Below are 17554 nucleotides of genomic sequence, written 5' to 3'. Positions count from 1 at the left end.
GCTGGAGGGCAGGAGGCGATCGATGACCTTGGAACCCCCTCCCCGGCTCTTACGTAAATGTGGCACTGGTGCTGGAGCCACAGCAGTCGTGAGCTCCAGCCCGGTGACCCCCCAGCCCTTTAAACAGTTCACGTCTGGACTTCGGGGATTCTTGGCCCTGATTCAGCCCCTCCCTTAGGCACCGTGAGCCCACGAGCTGTCAGCTCTGATGGGAGCAGCAACGCAGGGGAGGATGGAGATGCTGCAAAGGGATGCTGATCTTTCAGATGGGGAGGGGAGAAGCTGGGTGCTGCAGTTATGTTGCCCCAAAGCCAGACTGGTCCCCAGGAATTTGTGTTTGCACTGGATTGGGATGGCAGCTCTCCTGCTTGAGACCCTTGTTCCACTGAGACCTCAGCCCACATGCAAGAAGAAGCTGAGCTGCTGCTCAAAGGGGGACAAGACATGGGTTTATTTTTCATCCATGCAAGTGAACAGCCTGGTAGCAGGCAAACCAGGATGTGCTCCATCCCTCCCCAGACTGCCCTCTGTCACTCAAGTCTCTGTGGCTTTGCCCACAGACCAGAACTGGCTGGTGGTGACCAGGCTGGACCAGCTCCAGCCCTGGGCACAGGGGCAGCTTGTGATGGCTCCGTGCCTGCCGGAGCCTGAACTTCTCTTTCCCCTGATTCAGACACTGACAAATAAATAGCTCTTCTCTGCTCTGGCTCTTGCATAGTGGAAAGGAATGTCTGACCTGATAGGAGAGAGGAATCCTGGGCTGTGGAAACCCATGGCTTCCTTGGCAAGTGTGCCCATGGCATGGCTGCCAGCCTGGCCAAGTGCCCATGCTTGCACCCTGTCTATGTTGCCCTGCTGGTGGCTGCCTTATTTCAGTTCCATTTCTGAGATGGATTTGAAGGCCTCTCTCCTGCTTGAGAAGAACTTGACACTCAAGAAGATGGTGGTGATCAGGAAGATGAGTGCCAGGGCAAGCAGGACCCAGCCCCCAGCTGTGGCTTGACTTTTGGTCAGGGACATTCCCAGGAAATCAGTTTTGCTGGAATCATCTTGGACTGTAAAAGAGAGAAATGAGAGACATAGTTGTTGCCAGGGACTCTGGGCTGTGGTATGTTGGGCCACCTTTGCTGGTCTCTTGGATGCCCTTTGGCCTCAGCTCCATGAGGAATCAAGGAGAAATATCCAAACACCCTGGGGTTTTTGGGATGGCCAAGCGGCACTAAGAGAGCTCCGTTTCCTTCTGACCCTGGTGAGGGCTGAGCCCTGTTCAGTCATGGACCTGCTGTGCTTGGCTGAGCCCTGCATACCTGTGTAAGGAGTCCAGCTGTATTCGGGCCAGCCCAGGACCTCCCCGTTCTTCGTGTTCTCTTTCTCCAGCCACGTCATGAGTGGCTCGAAGTAGCTCATCAGGGCCTCTGCTGACATGTTGGGCTGCCCTGTGATAAGCTGCATGGCTTCGGGCCATGGCTTGCTGAAACCCAGCTTCAGGGCATCCCTGTGGCAGGAGAAATCAGATCCAGTGTGTTCCCTATCACCCTCTTGGCTGCCAGCCCCTCCCTTTCCCTTGGAGTTCTTGGTATCATCATCCCTGGGTGCAGTGTGAACTCCCAGAACCACAGGGCTGCCAGCCTGGAGCACAGGGAAGGACATTTAGCTGTGGGGGAAGAGGGGTTTGCACGCAGTAAAAACCTCCAGTGAATCCAGCATTATGCAGAGCAGTCCCTTGGTGAAAGAGTTAATTTTTCAGGTACTTTTCTTGAAGCAAGGGGGTTGTTTTCTCTAAGGAACTGGGGGCTGGGAGGAGGAGGAGGAGGAGGAGGAGGTGGAGGAGGGAGCCTTCCCCCCTGCCAGGGGCCTAGCTACCATCTAGTGGCTGCTTTTGCAAGCACAGCCCCAGCGCCCAGCCCAGGGTGTCTGCCCCAGGGATGGGGTGGGAGGGGTGACCAGGGCTCTGTTGTCTCCTGTCTTGCTGGGCTGGCTTTAAGGTATTTGGGGATATAGGTGCCTTGGCTTTACCCTGCCCACATACCTACCCCAAGATCTTCCCAGCCTCCTTGGACTGGTAGATGTCACAGGTGTGCAGGGGACCCTTGTGCCCAGCTGCATCACAGAGTGCCTGGTGGAACTGGAACTGGATCACAAAGCTGACGAAATACCTGGTCAAGAGGGATGAAGAGATGGAAATGGACCCTGCTTGTGCCTGTGCAAGAGAGGATGTGGCTCCCCTTGTTCTCTGGTGGCACCCTCCCAGTCTGGAGGAGCATCAGTGGCTTTGGAGCTACACCTGCTTCAGCTCAGCTCAACCTGCTGAGGCCATTTCTCCCATGATGTGTTTTATGTTTGTCAGAGTGGATGAGCTCATCTTCCTTGGATAGGGAGAAATTCCCCTAAATCCAGACTTGTCGTCTGAAGCTCTGTCAGGGTCTCTGAAGCTGCCCAGCCCATGTAGGATGGTACCACCAGCCATGGAAAAAGATGTCCTCACTGGCATCTGACCTGGGAATCCTGCTTTTATGTCCAAGTGGTGTCCCTGGTGCCCCAGCCCTGCTGGCTCACCTAATGTAAGGGACGTTGGCAGGAATGTGAAACTTTGCCCCGGGGTCAAAGTCATCTTCAGACCTCGGTGCTGGAGGGCACAAGCCCTGGTACTTCATCCTGTGTGAGAGAGGGAGTCAGGCCAGCTTGGGGAGGAGGAGATGGGGCAAAGTGGGAAGGAACATAGTGGAGTGTGAGGACAGAGGGAGGGGTTGTGTATCTCATTCCCATTGCAGTCAGAAGGACCACAAGGAGAAAACACCCAGTGGGATGATGGCCAAGGCTCTTGTTCCAGACAGGGGTCTGAATTCAATCCTACCTGAGGTTCCACCACTCCTTGTTGTACTCATTCTCCTTGATCCGCCTATCAAACACCTTCCAGCGCCACTGGTCCATGAGGTATCCAAAAGGCAGGAAGGCGATTTTGTCCAGGGCGATGCTCATCAGATAGTTAATATCACTTTCTGCCCAGGGCACGAAGATGTGAGCAAGACAGTGCTGTGTCCACCTCTCCTCCCACTGTGGGTCATTCTGCCCCAGAACTGGGTGTCCCCAACAGGTCCTGTCCCCTCCATGCATGCAAAGCCACCATGTATGTCCCTGAGCCCTTCAACCTTGCCCAGCCCCTCCTGACTATCTGCATTTCCAGCTGTTCCCCTCAGCATCCCCAGATTTGCTGTGTGGCCCTCCATCTCACCTTTGTTTTCCATTACTTGGTCCAGCAGATTGATGCTATGGAGATGTTTGGGGGTGGAGACAGACAATGCCATGACATCTCCAACAGCCTCATGGAAACCAGGGTTGGCCCCGTCGCGGAAGGAGACAGGCTGGTCCTTGTACTGCAGGAAGTACTGGACGTGGCCCATCTCATGATGCACTGTGATCAGGTCATCCATGTTCACCACGGTGCACTGCTTGATCCTGGGGACACAGGGATTGGGGCAGAGGGGAGGGCAGTGCTGGCATGAAAACCTCCAGGAACTATCACACTCCCTTGAACTATTTTTCCTTTCTTTGTGCCCCCTCCCCACATCTGATGCCAGACCAGGCTGGTCCTACTCCACTGGGTTGGTCTCTTCCTCCTCCTGCATCTCCTCCTGACCCTGCCCATTCCCTGTCCCTGTCCATCAGCTTTTCCATTCTCCAGGACAGGGCAGGGCAGGCATGGATTTTCCTCCATCCACCTTGGGGACTCCTACCAGGAGTCCCCAAGGTGGGGAGGAGCATCTTGGGTACCAAGAGAAGTGCCACAGTTGGGGTGCCACAGCCACAGAGCAAGATACACTGTGGTGGCATCAGCCCATGTGCCCTTACTCTACAAAGACTCTTTCTGCCCCAGCACCATGCCAACAGTGGCCACCACCTGCTCCCCACAGGCACCTGAAGTCCTTGCGATTGTAGAAATCCCAGGCCGAGGCGTGACACACCACCTCCCGCCCATCCGCTGGCTTCTCGATCATGGACTTGTCCCAGAACTCCTGTGGCATTGGGATGAGGCCCAGAGAGGTGAAGAAACGGTCTGACTCTTCAAACATTTTCTTGGGTGTCCAGCCCTGGGGAAAGAGCAGAGACCTGGTGAGGGGCAGTGGGGGATGCTGGTGTACTGGGGGCTGTGGAAGGATGGGAGGACAGGGATAACCTTGTTCTGGGCAGGGGAATCTCCTGGAGCCAGCTAGACCTGGATCCAGGTTTTGGCATATAGAGGTAGGGAGAATAGAGATGAGGCATGGATTTTTTGGGCAACATTAGAGCATTTGGCAGCATGGGTGGTGGCAACAGCCCAAGGTTGCTGCGTCCCAAGGGACTTCCCCAGAGCAGCCTAGAAAAGCACTGACCTGTTTTTTCATGGCTGGGGTGGCATCCACCTTGGTGGCATCTGGGAAAGGCATCACCAGGTTGAAAATGTTGGACCATGACTGAGCCCACATGTTGCCTAGGAAGCGCAGGAGGATGACGCATGTCAGGAGGGAGACAGGGAGAGGAGAGCAGCCAGTTACTCCCTCCTCCTGCACAGGTGGATCACTCTGCCTGGTCCCTGCCCTGTGTGCATAAGCGCGATGTAGGCAGGAGCCCATCCACGCAAGAAAAGTCAAATCACGTGCTGCCCTTCCCTGGGGTAGATTTGCCTCTACAGACCCATCCCAGGGGACCTTTTCCCTTCAGCAGAGCTGAACAGAGACCAGTCTTAACTCTTGGCATGGCAGAGACAGCCATACATAGTGGGAAACAGAGTGTAGCTCAAGCAGAGCCCTTACCTAGCAGATGGGCAGGGATGGGACCCTTCAGGTTTATGTGCTCTGCACCATACTTCTTGTAGAGGGCTCGGCGTACATAGGCATGTAGGTTGAGGTACAGGGGCTGCAGCTGCAGATACAGCCTCTCCAGATCTTCCTCGAAGGTGGATGTCTCATACAGGGATCTCCAGTAGGCCCCATTGTCCTTGTAGCCTGTGGCAGGGCAAGAAGCTGTCAGACTCTGTCCTTCTTGGGCAAGACTCTTGCTGTTCAGAAACTCCAAGTCCCTCCATTGTAAGAGAGTAGATGGGAGTTAGTGGGACCTCCACACCCTTAGGATTTTGACCCCCAGTTGGATAAAGAGCCCAATCCTCTGCTCACAGGGGGTTAGGACCATGGTGGGCTCTAGGGGAGCAGGGCACTGACCATTGAGCATGGCGGCCTTGTTGCTCAGTTCCACATATCGCTTGTAGTTGTTCCTCATCTTCTTCCCAGAAGCATCCCGCCAGCCCTTCCAGGCAAAGAGAAGCTCATCATAGTCCCGAGAGGTGGCCATGATGTCTGTGAGGTCTAAGGCAGAGCAATGAAGCCACTGTGATCCTGCTGGATGGGCTGAACAGTCGCAATGATTCTATACCCTGCTGCTCAGGGCCCATCACAGAGAAGGTGAGAGAACCCTTCACAGCCTTTCTTCATGCCCCCATTTAAAAAAATCCCTCCCTTCTGGGCCAGTGCTGATGCCCCACAGGACACCCTGCTTGATCTTACCAGGATCCAGTGGGTGACAGGTTTTGTTCTCTCTGCAGACCTTGGCCACGCTGTATGTGGTCTCCATATCTGAGAGGAGGGTATTATACTGCAAAGGAAATCAGAGTATGTAAAGTGGTTATCCTTGTTCCAGATATTGGAGGATATTGGAGGATGTCCCAGCCCATCAAGGTTTTCGGGTGTTTTACTCTGGTCCCTTCCAAGATCAAGTGTGACCCCAATGGAGGCAATGCCGAGTCAGTGCAAGAGAGCCTGGGGCCAACAAGGAATGTGCTATTGTCACCCAAACATTCAGGCCCCACTGCAGCCTGGGACAGGCAACCTGTCTGGGAAACCCTGAAGACAAGGATTTTGGCTTTGTGTAGAAGGTACCAAATTATCACCTTTTTCAAGGCAGATGGTGGCTGCCCAGTGGCATTTCTTAAATTTTTAGAGAAACTTTTGTCTTTGCACAAGATGATGGCAAAGGACACCCTCTCTTGCTCTGTCCCCTTGCCACTCACCTCCTTCAGCTCATTCTCAGGTAAGGCTGCCCTCTCGATGACACTCAGCTTCTTGAGAATGCGGGTGACACTTTCGTCCTGGAAATCGGAGGTGTCAAACTGCCTGGCCCTCATGCCATACTCCAGGGTGTGCTTGGACATGGCCAAGTTCTTCTCCAGCTAAAATGAGAGAAGAAGAGTTACTTCAGGGAGAAGGCACACGTCACCACTAGAAACACCACCTGGCATGCCATGACTGACACCCTCCCCAGCTGCCTTTGTGAGTACCTCTTTGGGTGATGAGGGTTTTCAAGGAAAAGGCACTTCCTGGGTGAGAATGTTATCCCTTTACAAGGGCCCAGAGGCTGCCCTGGCTTTCAGAGCTTCTGTGAAATGTGCTCTGGGTACCACCTGCCTTCCCTGACTGTTGGCCCTCCCTGCACAGCCCCAGGGTCATGCCCGTACCATGATCTCCTTGTTGTGGTCAGTGATGTTGGTGTTGTAGGCCCAGGATGCCTCTGTGTAGGCATTCCACACTTGCTCAGCTGTGCTGTTGTACTCAGACAAGAACTCTTTGGCTTGTGCCTCATCTGCTATTTTGTCTAGAGGAGGAAATAAATGAGGGAAGAGATGAGAAAAGTCAGGAGAGTAGCAAGAGCACTATCCCATGGAGAAGCCATAATTAAGCTTTTCCCAGAACTGCAGGTTCATTGAAGGATGCCACAACCTGGCAGCAGGCTGAGCTAAGAAATCAGAGAAAAGGTGCCCAGCTGGGGTGTCCCTCGGACAGATGATGGGATAATAGGAAAAGTGCATGGCCTAGACTCTCCCACGTGAGCACAAAGGATACAACTAAGAAGAGAAACTCTTCACACCATGACTGATGACATCACTACACAGCTTCAGACAACAGCACCTGCCTCCTAGGAAGCAACCCCCCGTGGGACTTCACTGGAGCTGGCTATTTCTCTTTCCTGGTATGGGGACCACCCCACCCACAGCAGAGACCTCCTTCTGCTTCTGCCTATGAATTAATGATGTCCCTTGGGGGAACTCTTCCTGACCCTCCCCAAACCCAGGCCTTACCAATGCCTTCAGGGTAGCCTTCAGGGACAGGGGGACGCCAGTCAAACTCAGGCCAGCCCAGCACCTCATTGGTCTTGTTGTTCTGCTCCTGAAGCCACTTGGTGACAGGGCTGAAATACTCCAGAAGGGGTTCAGCATCCATCTGACCTGTGCCAGTGAGATTCAAGAGGATATCCTGCCACGACTTCGAGGACCCAGCTTTCAACACTTCCCTGTGGAGGAGCAGAACAGCAAGAGCCAGCATGAGGCCAGAGGATGGATGGGAGAGAAGCAGTGATAGTATCTCAGCATCTTAAGGGTTGAGAATGCTGTTCCAGACTGGGACATGAGCCTGGGAACTGCCCTGTAAGCCACCAGCTGTCCTGCATGTGGGAACTGGGGACTCCCTGTCACACACTCATGCATTTAACACCCAGGGAATCAACAGGAGTCAACTGTGCTTTAGTGACCTCTTGTCTGGGTGGGAGCTCATGGCTGGGACAATATCAATACTCTAGTGAGGACCACTCATCCCACCCCAGTGCTTCCACATATTTCCATCCATCCATCTGCAAAGCTATTTCTCCAGTTCACTTTTCCTTCCTTCCTTCCTTTCTTCTTTCCTTCCTTTGCACACCATCAGCTTCCATGCACACATCTGCCTATGGTAATTTTCCTGACCCTCCTCTGTCCCCACCTGAGTTTGGCTCCAGCCTCTTTGGACCTGTAGATGTCACAGGTGTGCAGGGAACCGGTGTGGTTGGCTGCCTGGCACAGTGCCTTGTGAAACTGGAACTGGAGGATGAAGCTCACAAAGTACCTGCCAAGGAAGCCCATGAAGGTCAGAACTGGGGACAAGGGGAAGCAGACAAGTCCAAGAGCTCAACCCCACCATTTGTGGTCCCAGGTGTTGGGAGATCTCTATGTTTTGAGCAGGAGCAGCACATGACCGTCCCTGCCCACAGAGGTGATCCCTCATCCACTGCACCCCAAACCTTGGTCCTCTTGCCAGCACTTCCTCTACCTGATGTAAGGAGTGTTCCCTGGGATGTGGTACTTTGCTCCAGGGTCAAAGTTGCTCTCATTCCTTGAAAGAGGAGCGCAGATGCCCTGGTATTTGGTTCTGTGGACAACAGAGAACAACAGCATGAGCATGGGAATTATAAAAGGTCAGAAGAATCTAGTCAAAGAATGGGAAGGCTTGATACAGAGCTGAAGAAATCTGCACAATTAGAGCATGATTCCATGTATATCCATGTATATCCATCCATCCATCCTACCCATCCACCCATCTATCCCTTGCTCTCCCACCATCTCCATCACTACTTTTATGCTTTTTCTTTCCTCTTTCCTGCCTCCCTTTCTTGCACGTGTCCAGGTTCCACACCCACATCCGCCCTTGGTGACTGTCCCCTACCTCAGATACCACCAGTCGTAGTTGTAGCGGCTTGGCGGCGTGTGGCCACTGAACACGTTCCAGCGCCATTGGTCGATGAGGTAGCCAAAGGGCAGGAAGGCAATCTTCTCCAGGGCCATCTTCAGCAGGTAGTTGATATTGCTCTCTGCATGAAATAGAGCCTGAACCAGGCTGGAAAGGAGTCTGCACAGACAGCACTACAGGCACCAGAATTTTAGTGGGCAAGAGTGGGCAGATCTGGATGAGAAATGGGAACAGCATCTCAGCACCTAACCCTGCTCCTAAAGAAGGCTGTGTAGGACACAGGAGGTTTCTACAGATACAGTTACTACCTGGGGCAACATGTGCCTTCTGCCGAGTGGGGACAATGAGAGTGACAAGCATGGTGTCCCCTTGCCCTAAGCCCAGCTCCCAGAGTTAAAAGGCCTTTGGTGAGTGTAACTCGTCACACTTCCACCCTGGGGCCTCAGGGTGAGGGGGTCTGGGGGCATTTGTTCTGCAGTCACACCACTGCAAAGGCTTTGATGGTTTAGAGTCAACTCTAGGACAGTCACCACCATATCATGAGGAGCCCTGGGGATGGTGACATCTCTTTTTCCCCTCAAAGAAACCCAGGGAAGGAAGTTAGGAGAAAAACCTGCTGGAGACCCAGCTGAAGCCGTGGGGTCAGAGAAGGGTTGGCAGCACTGCCCTGAGGGGCTATTGGCTGCCATCACTATGGTGGCCTGGCTGCCAAAGGCTGGCAAGTCGGCTAGCAATGGCTTGAGGCAGAGACCATCTGCTTCTCGGTGTTTATGCAGCGCTGGCCCGATGCTCTTGGCTGCTGTGATGTCTTTCTTGTCATAAAATGTATTTAATGACACGGCGGGAGGATCCCGGGACTGTCCCTCCTCCGCCAAGCTGCGCCTGGGGCAGGCCTGGGAGTGCTCAATTTCTTTTGCCACCATCTGCTTTGATGTTTCAGCTGAGGGGGTGGGAGGATGAGGCTCTTGATGAGCTGGGCAGTGCCTGCAGCGACAAGTCCTGCCCTGCCATGCCGGCTGGCAGCTGGACATGTCACCCGCCCTCGTGGCTGTGCGTGTGCGTGCTTGGTGCCACCTCCACAGAGCCACACTGCGAGCTCCAGCACTGGATGCTTCTTGGTGAGGGAGGGAGGGAGGAATGCTAGAAAGGTCAAAGCCAATCAAGCACAAAAATGTTGTTTTCCAGTTTGGGCTCTGTTGGTGAAGGGAAAGGCACAGACAAACTCTGGAGAGCATCGCTCCTGCCTCAGGGGTGAAAAGAATGGAGCCAAAAAGGGCTCTAAACAGACCCATGGAGACAGGAGGGGGTTGTGCATGGACCTGTGGAGATGAGAAGGGGTTGTGGCAGCTCTGGGCTGCATTGCCAGACTGCAACCCACCCTGGCATGTCTCAAACCCTTCCCAATGCCACAGTGCCAGAGCCCTCCAGGGCACCCTGCTCCCCAGGCTGCCATACCTTCATCCTCAGTAGCATTACTGAGGAGACCAATTTTCTTGAGGTGGCTGGGGGTGGAGACAGAGAGGGACAGGACATCACCAATGGCCTCATGGAAGCCAGGATTGGCCCCGCTGCGGAAGGACACGGGCTGGTCCTTGTACTGCAGGTAATACTGGATGTGGCCCATCTCGTGGTGCACTGTGAACAGCTGCTCCATGGTCACCGATGTGCACTGCTTGATCCTGCCATGTGAAAACAGCGTTGCCTGAGCTGAGTGAGGGGGCTGTCCACCCCCTTGATGGGAAGGACTCCCCACAGCCTCAGAGAGGGTGGCAACACCCCACAGGGTAAGGGAAAGTGGAGGGGAAGGCAGGGCAGCATTGCCACTTCCGACCTTGCCTCAGAAAGTGCCATATTGGGCTGCATGGCCAGGCTGGGGGTACCCAAAAGGGCGATCACCAGTGGGGAGAGGAGAGGGCCTTGCCCTGCAGCCCTGGCTCCCTGCACGTCCCCACAGACCTGAAGTCCTTGCGGTTGTAGAAGTCCCAGGCCGAGGCATGACACACCACCTCCCGCCCATCCGTCGGCTTTTCCAGCATGGACTTCTCCCAGAATTCAGTGGGCATCTCCAGAAGCCCCAGGGAGGTGAAGAACTCCTCCGAGACCCGGAACATGTGAGTGGCATTCCAGCCCTGGTGGGCAGCAGGCAATGGGTTATGGCTGAGGAAGGGGCTGCTGCCTGTGCCCTGGGCATTGCCTCCAATGCTCCAGGACTGTGGGAAGGAGGTGAGTTGCTCCCAGGGACTGAGGGCCTGCTCCCTCTCTGTGGTGGGGAGGCCCGGCCCCAGAACTGGTGTGAACATCACTGAAAAACACCAAGCAATGGTGCTGGAGCAGGGGCAGGAGAAGGGAGCAGGACTTATACCCAAGAAGTGCTTGGAGCTGTGTGATGCTGTGGCTGCAGCAATGCAGCCCCAGCCTGGGGAGTGGCAGCAGTCCCAGTGCACTGCCCACTTTTGTCCACCTGCTGCCTCTTTGGTCATTGCCAGATACAGAATAAGGTAATTTCTTCGTCCCTTGCCTCCCAGATATGGATTTTCTGCTTTCCCCTATACAAGTATGAGAAATTACTCCCATGGGGTCAGTGTCATGGGCCAGCCTTGGCAACACCTCCTGCTTTTTCTCCCTGGTCCCTCCAATTAGTCCCTCAGCCGATCACCTGCTGCACCATGGTGCTCGTGACATCAAGGCTGGGCTTCTCAGGGTAGGGGATCATCAGGTCATAGATGTTGTTCCACTGCTGAGCCCACATGTTCCCTGAAAAGAGAAAATAGCTGGAGTAGAGCTGGTGGCAGTTCAGAAGAGAAACACAATTATTACTGGGACCTCTCTGGTCTTGTGTGTGCCCCCCTGACCCCACCAGCACCTCTGGGCACAGGCTGGGGGAGTCTCATCTCTTACCCAGGAGGTGAGCAGGGATGGGACCCTTCAGGTTGATGTATTTGGGCCCATAGCGGTCATACAGCTTCCTCCGGACGAAGGCGTGCAGGTTGAGGTAGAGTGGCTCCAGCTGGTGGTAGATGTGCTCCAGGTCCTTCTCAAAGGAGTCTGAATCGTACCAGGAGCGCCAGTAGCTGCCTGTGTCATTGAATCCTACCAGGGATACAGGGAAAGCCTCTGTCTCCAGACCTCAAAGGCTGCCCCCACTACCCATCCCCAAAAGGCGGGACCAGGGACCAGCAGCAGGATTCTTCCCCCTTCTCTATGTGTTGGGAAATAGAAGTTGGATGCCTGGCTGCATGTGGGGTGGGGAGAGCAGCAGGGCATCCCAATGTCCCAGTCCTGATTTCCACCCCTGCTCCCTGACCACCCCCTGGTTGGGATCCCCTTGGTTTGTACCATCCTCCAAATAGGCTTTGTTGCTCAGCTTCACGAACTCCTCGTACTTGGGGCGCAGCGGGTTCCCCGCAGCGTTGTGCCACCCCTCCCAGGCGTACAGCAGCTTCTTGTAGCTGCGGGAGGTGGCCATGATGTCCGAGAGGTCTGGGACAGAGGAGACAAGTAGAACATGAGAAAGCAGCTGGAGAGGGAGGCGTGTGCCACAGCTCTGCAGAGGTGCCACCACCACCACGCCAGACCCAAGCTCCCATCCTCACTCTGGGACAGTCCTGATTAATGTGAGCGGCACATGCCAACCCCAACCCACTAAGGATGTGGGGACCAGGACAAAGTCATGGCCATGGGGTGCTGGCAGCTGGCAAGATCAAGGGGACAGAGACCATACCTGGCTCCAGGTCCCAGCAGGTGCCGTTGGGCAGGCACACCTTGGCCGTGGAGTAGATTTTGTCCATGTCGCTCAGGATGGTGTTGTACTGTAGGAAAGGAAAAGACGGCTGAAAGGAAAGGGGCTGCCAAGGGACAGGAACAACCCTTCAGGACTGACAGGCTTCCAGCTCTGGAGTGCATGTGTCCAGATGGATGTGAGAAAGGATTGTTGTGTTTATACAGCACGTTTTTGGTGAGATAGGTGTGTTATCATTCAGGGTTTTGGCATGGTGGGAGCAGGAAGGCTCTTTGGGACAGACAATCCCTGCACAGCCATGCTGCAGAGAGGGGCTGTTTATAAAGATGTTTGTCAGCGGGGCCACGGCACAGGCCGTTTATCTAAATGGGTTAAAAAAACATAGGAGAAGAAAAGCCGGAGGATGAGGGGGATTTGTTTCTGTGAACTGCAACAACAGCAAACAATAGCAACAGGAGGTTTCCTGGAACATGCCTGCGAAGCCCATTCCCAGGGAAGGAAATTCCTCTGCTCTGTCCCTCTCTCCACTCCCATTCCTCTGCTCCATTTGTGCAGAGGGGATGGAGATGCGGACAATGGTGCCTGTGGGATAGAGCTGCCCAGGGATGGGCGAGGCATGACTGATGTGCAGGGAGGAGACATGATGCTGTCTGTTATCTGGAAGAGGGCAGGGATGGGTTTCCTGGAAGGAACTGGGGCCAAGAGTTCTCCGGAAGCGACTGCATCACTTGGCTTTACCAGGTTTTGGCTGGGAATGGCTGTCAGGGGTCTGTGGGTCAGGATGGAAGGGCCTGTCCTGCGCTCATGTAGAGCAGAGTGGCTGCCAGGTTCAGCCTGGGCAATATTTTCATGTGTGGAAATCAAAATTCAGATAAACTGCTCTGAAAGCTCAGGACTGTGATGGGGAAGGCTCAGGATGTCCTGATGTCCCTGGCATAGAACTGTGTCACCAAGGCACAGCAGTCCTTGTCTTATGGAGAGCTCAGAAGCCAGGTGGCTGCATCAGCCCTTCTTTTCAGTGGGCTGCATACCTGATGAGCCCAGAGGGGTTGGGACAGCTGGCTTCAGCCATGGGCACAGCCTGGCTGGTCTCCAGGTGATGCCCAAGACTGCTCTGTGTAAGCAGGAAATCTCCAGTCCCTGCTGGGACAGCTCCAAGATAAGGTTAGGACTGGCTAATAGGGCCAGAAGGCACCCCTCATCCCCTGAAGATAGCACCCCATCTCCTCCTCAATCGCTGTGTAGAGGCCAGTGACACCCTCCAAAATGCAACAGGCCAGCAGCGGAGTCTGGATGATCGTGGGAAATCCCTCCAAGGCATTTCACAGCACCCCAGCCTTGCCCAGGGCTCCACCGCCACCTTGCCTACCTTCTCTCTCAGCTCCAGGGGCAGGTTGGAGGGTCCCAAGGTCTGGATTGATCCAATGATCTTCCTCAGCTGGGGATCACTGAAGTTACTCCACTTGTCGCCATAGAGTTCCTTGGCTCTCTTCCCCCATAGCTCTGTGAAGTTCTGCTCCTCCAGTGATGCTGTGACCTGCGTGGTGAGAGGGGACATGGTGGCTCAGGACCAGCCCTGGGACATGCCACCACCCAGGCATGGTTAGGGGGCCAGGGGCAAAGTCATGAGGGTTTGTGGAAGTCAGAGGTGACAGGACATGGGATGACAGGCAGAGCTCTCCCCAGGCCATGGTACCCATGGACGGAGACAGCAGCTTCCATCTGGCACTGCAGTGTCTGTAGCCCCTGCTCCCCTGTGGAACTCTCCATGAGCACCCACGAGGGTGGCTGTGAGGGTGTTTTGGAGGGAGCTCCAGGGTCTCATATGGGATGGGAATGCTTGGATTGGGTGTCCAGACCATGCAGTCAGGGTGTCTGGGTGCTCTTGGGCTAGCTTTGACATCTGCTGGACCCTGGCTTTGGAAAGAGTTCTGAGGTCTGGCTTAATTTTATTTCTATTCCTGCTGTTTCTCACTTTCACAAAAGCCCAAAAGATAACTATAAAGGTGCCACATTCACCTTTCTCCTTCTTGTATGTTCTCACTTTGTCTGTACACTTCTATTTCTATACATTTCTCAATTGGCTGTCTGCACCCTGTGACCTGTAAATGCCACATCTGGTATTCACCCATTTACTCTGAGTCCCCAGTTTTGGGTGTCTCACTGCCACCCAACTCCGGCCAGCCTTGATCTCCCTTCCTGGGGCCATGGGCTGGCAGTAAGCTGCTAGTTCTGTGGGGTGTTATTTAGGCAGCTGGGGCTGTGGCCCTGGTTTTGGGATGGGGTGCATTGCAGGTGTTTGTATCCCAGCCTGATCAGTGTCAGCTGTATTTTTGGGAAGCTCCATTAAGAGTGTCCTGGCTCGGTGCAGGTGGAGTGAGATGGTGCAGAGTGCCTGGTCGCTGTCCAGGTGCCATCCTAGTGTGATTTATGGAGCTCATTAGCTGTGACTTGTGGCATTTTTAGCCTGGCTCCAACATGCCTGGTTTGTTTTATTTTAATCTTCACATTCCCTCAGCAGGCAGCAGGGAAGGGAGTTGTGGTGGGGTAGAGGTGGAGGCTGCCCGGGGCAGGTACCCACACAGCCCTGGGACATGGGGGTGGGAATGCCAGAAGTGCCAGGTGCCCCTGGATACCCTGCACTGCTCCCAGTGCTTCTCTTGCACACCCCAGTGCCCACTGCATCACTGATATCAGATGGCTCCAATCCCCCAACATGCTAGGGCATGCCAGCCCCACAGACACCCTGCTCTTGCATCACACTCTAAAAAGGAGATGCCTTTACCCCTTCCCAGACCCCGTGCGGAGCTGGAGGAGCTGGAGGAAGCAGAGTTCATCTGTGTTTTGTTTTTTCCTTGAACAGACACCTGTGTTTGTTCAGGCAAATTGTACCCTAAACTCTCCTGACAGCTCTGGTGGAGCGAGTTGTGGCCAGTGGTGCTGCCTGAGACCCCCTCACCATGGCCATGCCCACCAGTCCTGGCCCTTCACCTTCACATCTGGGATCTCTCTCTGGAGGGGATGCCCCAGTGGGGGGCTCAGAAGCCCCTTGGCACCCACAGCCTCAAAGCCTCCCTGCCAAAGCTCTGCCCCAGTCCCTCCCTGCTGGGTGCACGGTGAAGACTCAGGACGCAGCTCAGGACACGGGGACTGCCTTGGCCCAGGCTTCGCAGTAGTTCAGCACCCAAACGTGAGCAGCCCCCAGGCCCCATTGCCAGCCCCTTGCCCAGAATCCCAGCTTGCCAAAGATGGTACATCCATCTCCATCTGTCTGTCCAGCATCCCTCTGTCCATCCCTGCCCCTGCCTTGGATCTCCTGCCTCTCCTGTCGCAGGATCCCCTTTTGTGGCCGGCCCCAGAGCTGCCCATGCCCTGGTGGCCTGGCTCAGCCCCTCTTGTGTTAAGTTTGCCTGGCCCAATGGTCTCCCAGGTCCCCCAAATTCAGCTTTTTAGGCCAGCTGTTATTCCTTTAGCAGCCAGTGACTCCCCATCCCACCACACCTCCCTGCTGCCATGGACTGATCTCAGGGCTTCAGATCCCCTCCTCTACCTGGGCTGGCTTAGGAGCCTTGACATTGTAGGGAGCTCCTGGACATGATCCTCACACATTTAATAGCACATAAAGGGGGGAAAGCTGGTCTGGAAACCTTCTGAGCCTGGAAGCCTTCTGAGAAAAGTCCATGCAATGTGCTCTCCTGGCCTTAATTATGGACTCAGTGTAGCTGGGATGTTCCTGCTCTGCCCCAGGGTCCCCCACCCCACCACATCTGCAGCTAGAGCTGGGCGCCTGCCCAGACATCACGTCAGCTTGACAAAAAAAGGCTGAAGGGGCATCTGGGCCCTCTTGAGTGTCCTGCCAAATTGGCAGTGCCCAGACCTGGCAGTGATCTTTCTCCTACACAGGAAGATGCATTTCCTTCCTGCACAGGACACACTGTGCTCCTGTCCCCATGGGATCTGGAGGGTTCAGGACTCTGTGTGCCAGGCCCTGTGTGACACTGGGATGGCCAAACACACCAGGGTCACACACAGGCTGCACGGCCCCTCGTGCACTTGTAGCCATAGGAGTGGCACATGTAACCTGAGCTGCGTGCAGTGACTTGTCCATGATCCCATGCTGGGTCACCGGCAGCTTCCCGAGCACAGCCGGGACCAGGGAACCACCACAGCCTGCCCCGGCACTGCCACTGCCTGGGCTGAGCTGGGCTGGGCTGCAGCTCACCCCACCAGGAGCACACCCGGGGCTGCTCCAGCTCCCTGCCCCACTAAACACAACCCAGACATATGCAAACTCCTGGGAAAACACACACATGCCTGTGGGATGTACACAGCGTTGCTCCCCGCAGATGCTGCTCCTGCACTAACCTGGGCTGATGTCTAACTCCCTACAGCCTGGAGTGCTTTCCCACCACTGTCTTTGTCCCCGTGGGCTGGGGACACAGCGACAAGAGGTGGCAGCCTTAGTCCCGATGCTACCCAGCTGCTTGTGCACTTTGGGCTCCTGATGTCCACCCCAAACTAAAACTCTCAGCACTGGGATGTGGTGACACCAGCCAGGGACAGGGACACGGACAACTGACGCCTGGTCCAGTTCTGGGAAGGGGGAAAGGAATGTGCTGGGAGGAAGGAATTACCTTTGAAAATAACCTTGACTGCTCTGGGACCAGAGCTGTCATTCTGGGGCAGAGTCTCTGAAAGCAAATTTGGGGCAAACCCCTACGGCTCCTGGACTACAGGTCCCAGCCTTGGTTTGCCACCCCGAGGTGCTGAGACAGAAGCCCGCAGGGAGAAAAGGAACCACACCAAGTGTCTCCACCGTGACCCAGCCTCCTCAGTCCCCAGTGCTGGGGACACCCCCGTGGTAGCATCGCCCCCGTCCCGCCACCCACCTGCAGAGCAGCATTTTCGGCCGTCAGGTTGGTGCTGTAATTCCAGCTGGCCGAGACGCTGTCGAAGAGGACGATCTCGGCCGTGGTGTTGTAGTCGCTGGCGAACAGGGCGGCCCCTTGCTCGGTGGGCTCGTGCCGGGGGGGCTCGAGGCCGGGCCGGAGGGCGCCTGCGAGGCTCAGCCAGAGCAGCAGCCCCAGCGCCGCGGGCATCGCGGCGGGCGCGCCGCACGGACGGGCCCCGCTCGCTGCTGCCGACACGGCTTTGCCCCCGCCGGCGGCTGCTTATAAACCAGCAGCTTTCGCGCAAACCCTGCCCACCGAGCCTGCCTCCCCTCGCAGATAAGAGCGGAGTATTCCGCTCTCCCTTCCGCAACTCCAGTGCTTGCGGGAAGCAGCAGCGA

General features: G+C 55.4%; 1 protein-coding gene across 1 annotated transcript; it reads right to left on the bottom strand.

The window, feature by feature from the left end:
- Positions 1-427: 427 nt before the first annotated feature.
- Positions 428-17460, bottom strand: ACE (angiotensin I converting enzyme). Its single transcript, XM_030256146.4, has 25 exons — positions 17154-17460; positions 13634-13801; positions 12247-12334; positions 11862-12005; positions 11424-11615; positions 11182-11279; positions 10482-10654; positions 9981-10204; positions 8502-8646; positions 8109-8207; positions 7782-7904; positions 7106-7317; positions 6485-6621; positions 6041-6199; positions 5538-5625; positions 5196-5339; positions 4791-4982; positions 4371-4468; positions 3916-4088; positions 3233-3456; positions 2855-2999; positions 2557-2655; positions 2034-2156; positions 1308-1495; positions 428-1055 (listed from the first exon to the last, which is right to left on the bottom strand). The coding sequence occupies exons 1-25, from the start codon at positions 17361-17363 to the stop codon at positions 868-870; spliced, it is 3834 nt and encodes a 1277-aa protein (XP_030112006.4). The 5' UTR covers positions 17364-17460; the 3' UTR covers positions 428-867.
- Positions 17461-17554: the final 94 nt, after the last annotated feature.

Source organism: Taeniopygia guttata, chromosome 27 (assembly GCF_048771995.1).
Source record: "Taeniopygia guttata chromosome 27, bTaeGut7.mat, whole genome shotgun sequence".
Lineage (NCBI taxonomy): Eukaryota > Metazoa > Chordata > Aves > Passeriformes > Estrildidae > Taeniopygia > Taeniopygia guttata.
Note: the sequence above shows the minus strand (reverse complement) of the source record. Positions and strands in the feature narration are given on the sequence as shown.

What these genes read in the sequence shown, in the direction of transcription:
- ACE (XM_030256146.4), bottom strand. Translation starts at nt 17,363, where the DNA reads ATGCCCGCGGCGCTGGGGCTGCTGCTCTGGCTGAGCCTCGCAGGCGCC. An exon ending in GGGAACACTCCTTACATCAG is followed by an intron (nt 7,905 to 8,108) that starts GTAGAGGAAGTG and finishes CTTCCTTGGCAG; the next exon opens with GTACTTTGTGAGCTTCATCC. An exon ending in AGGCTACCCTGAAGGCATTG is followed by an intron (nt 6,622 to 7,105) that starts GTAAGGCCTGGG and finishes TTCCTCCTCTAG; the next exon opens with ACAAAATAGCAGATGAGGCA.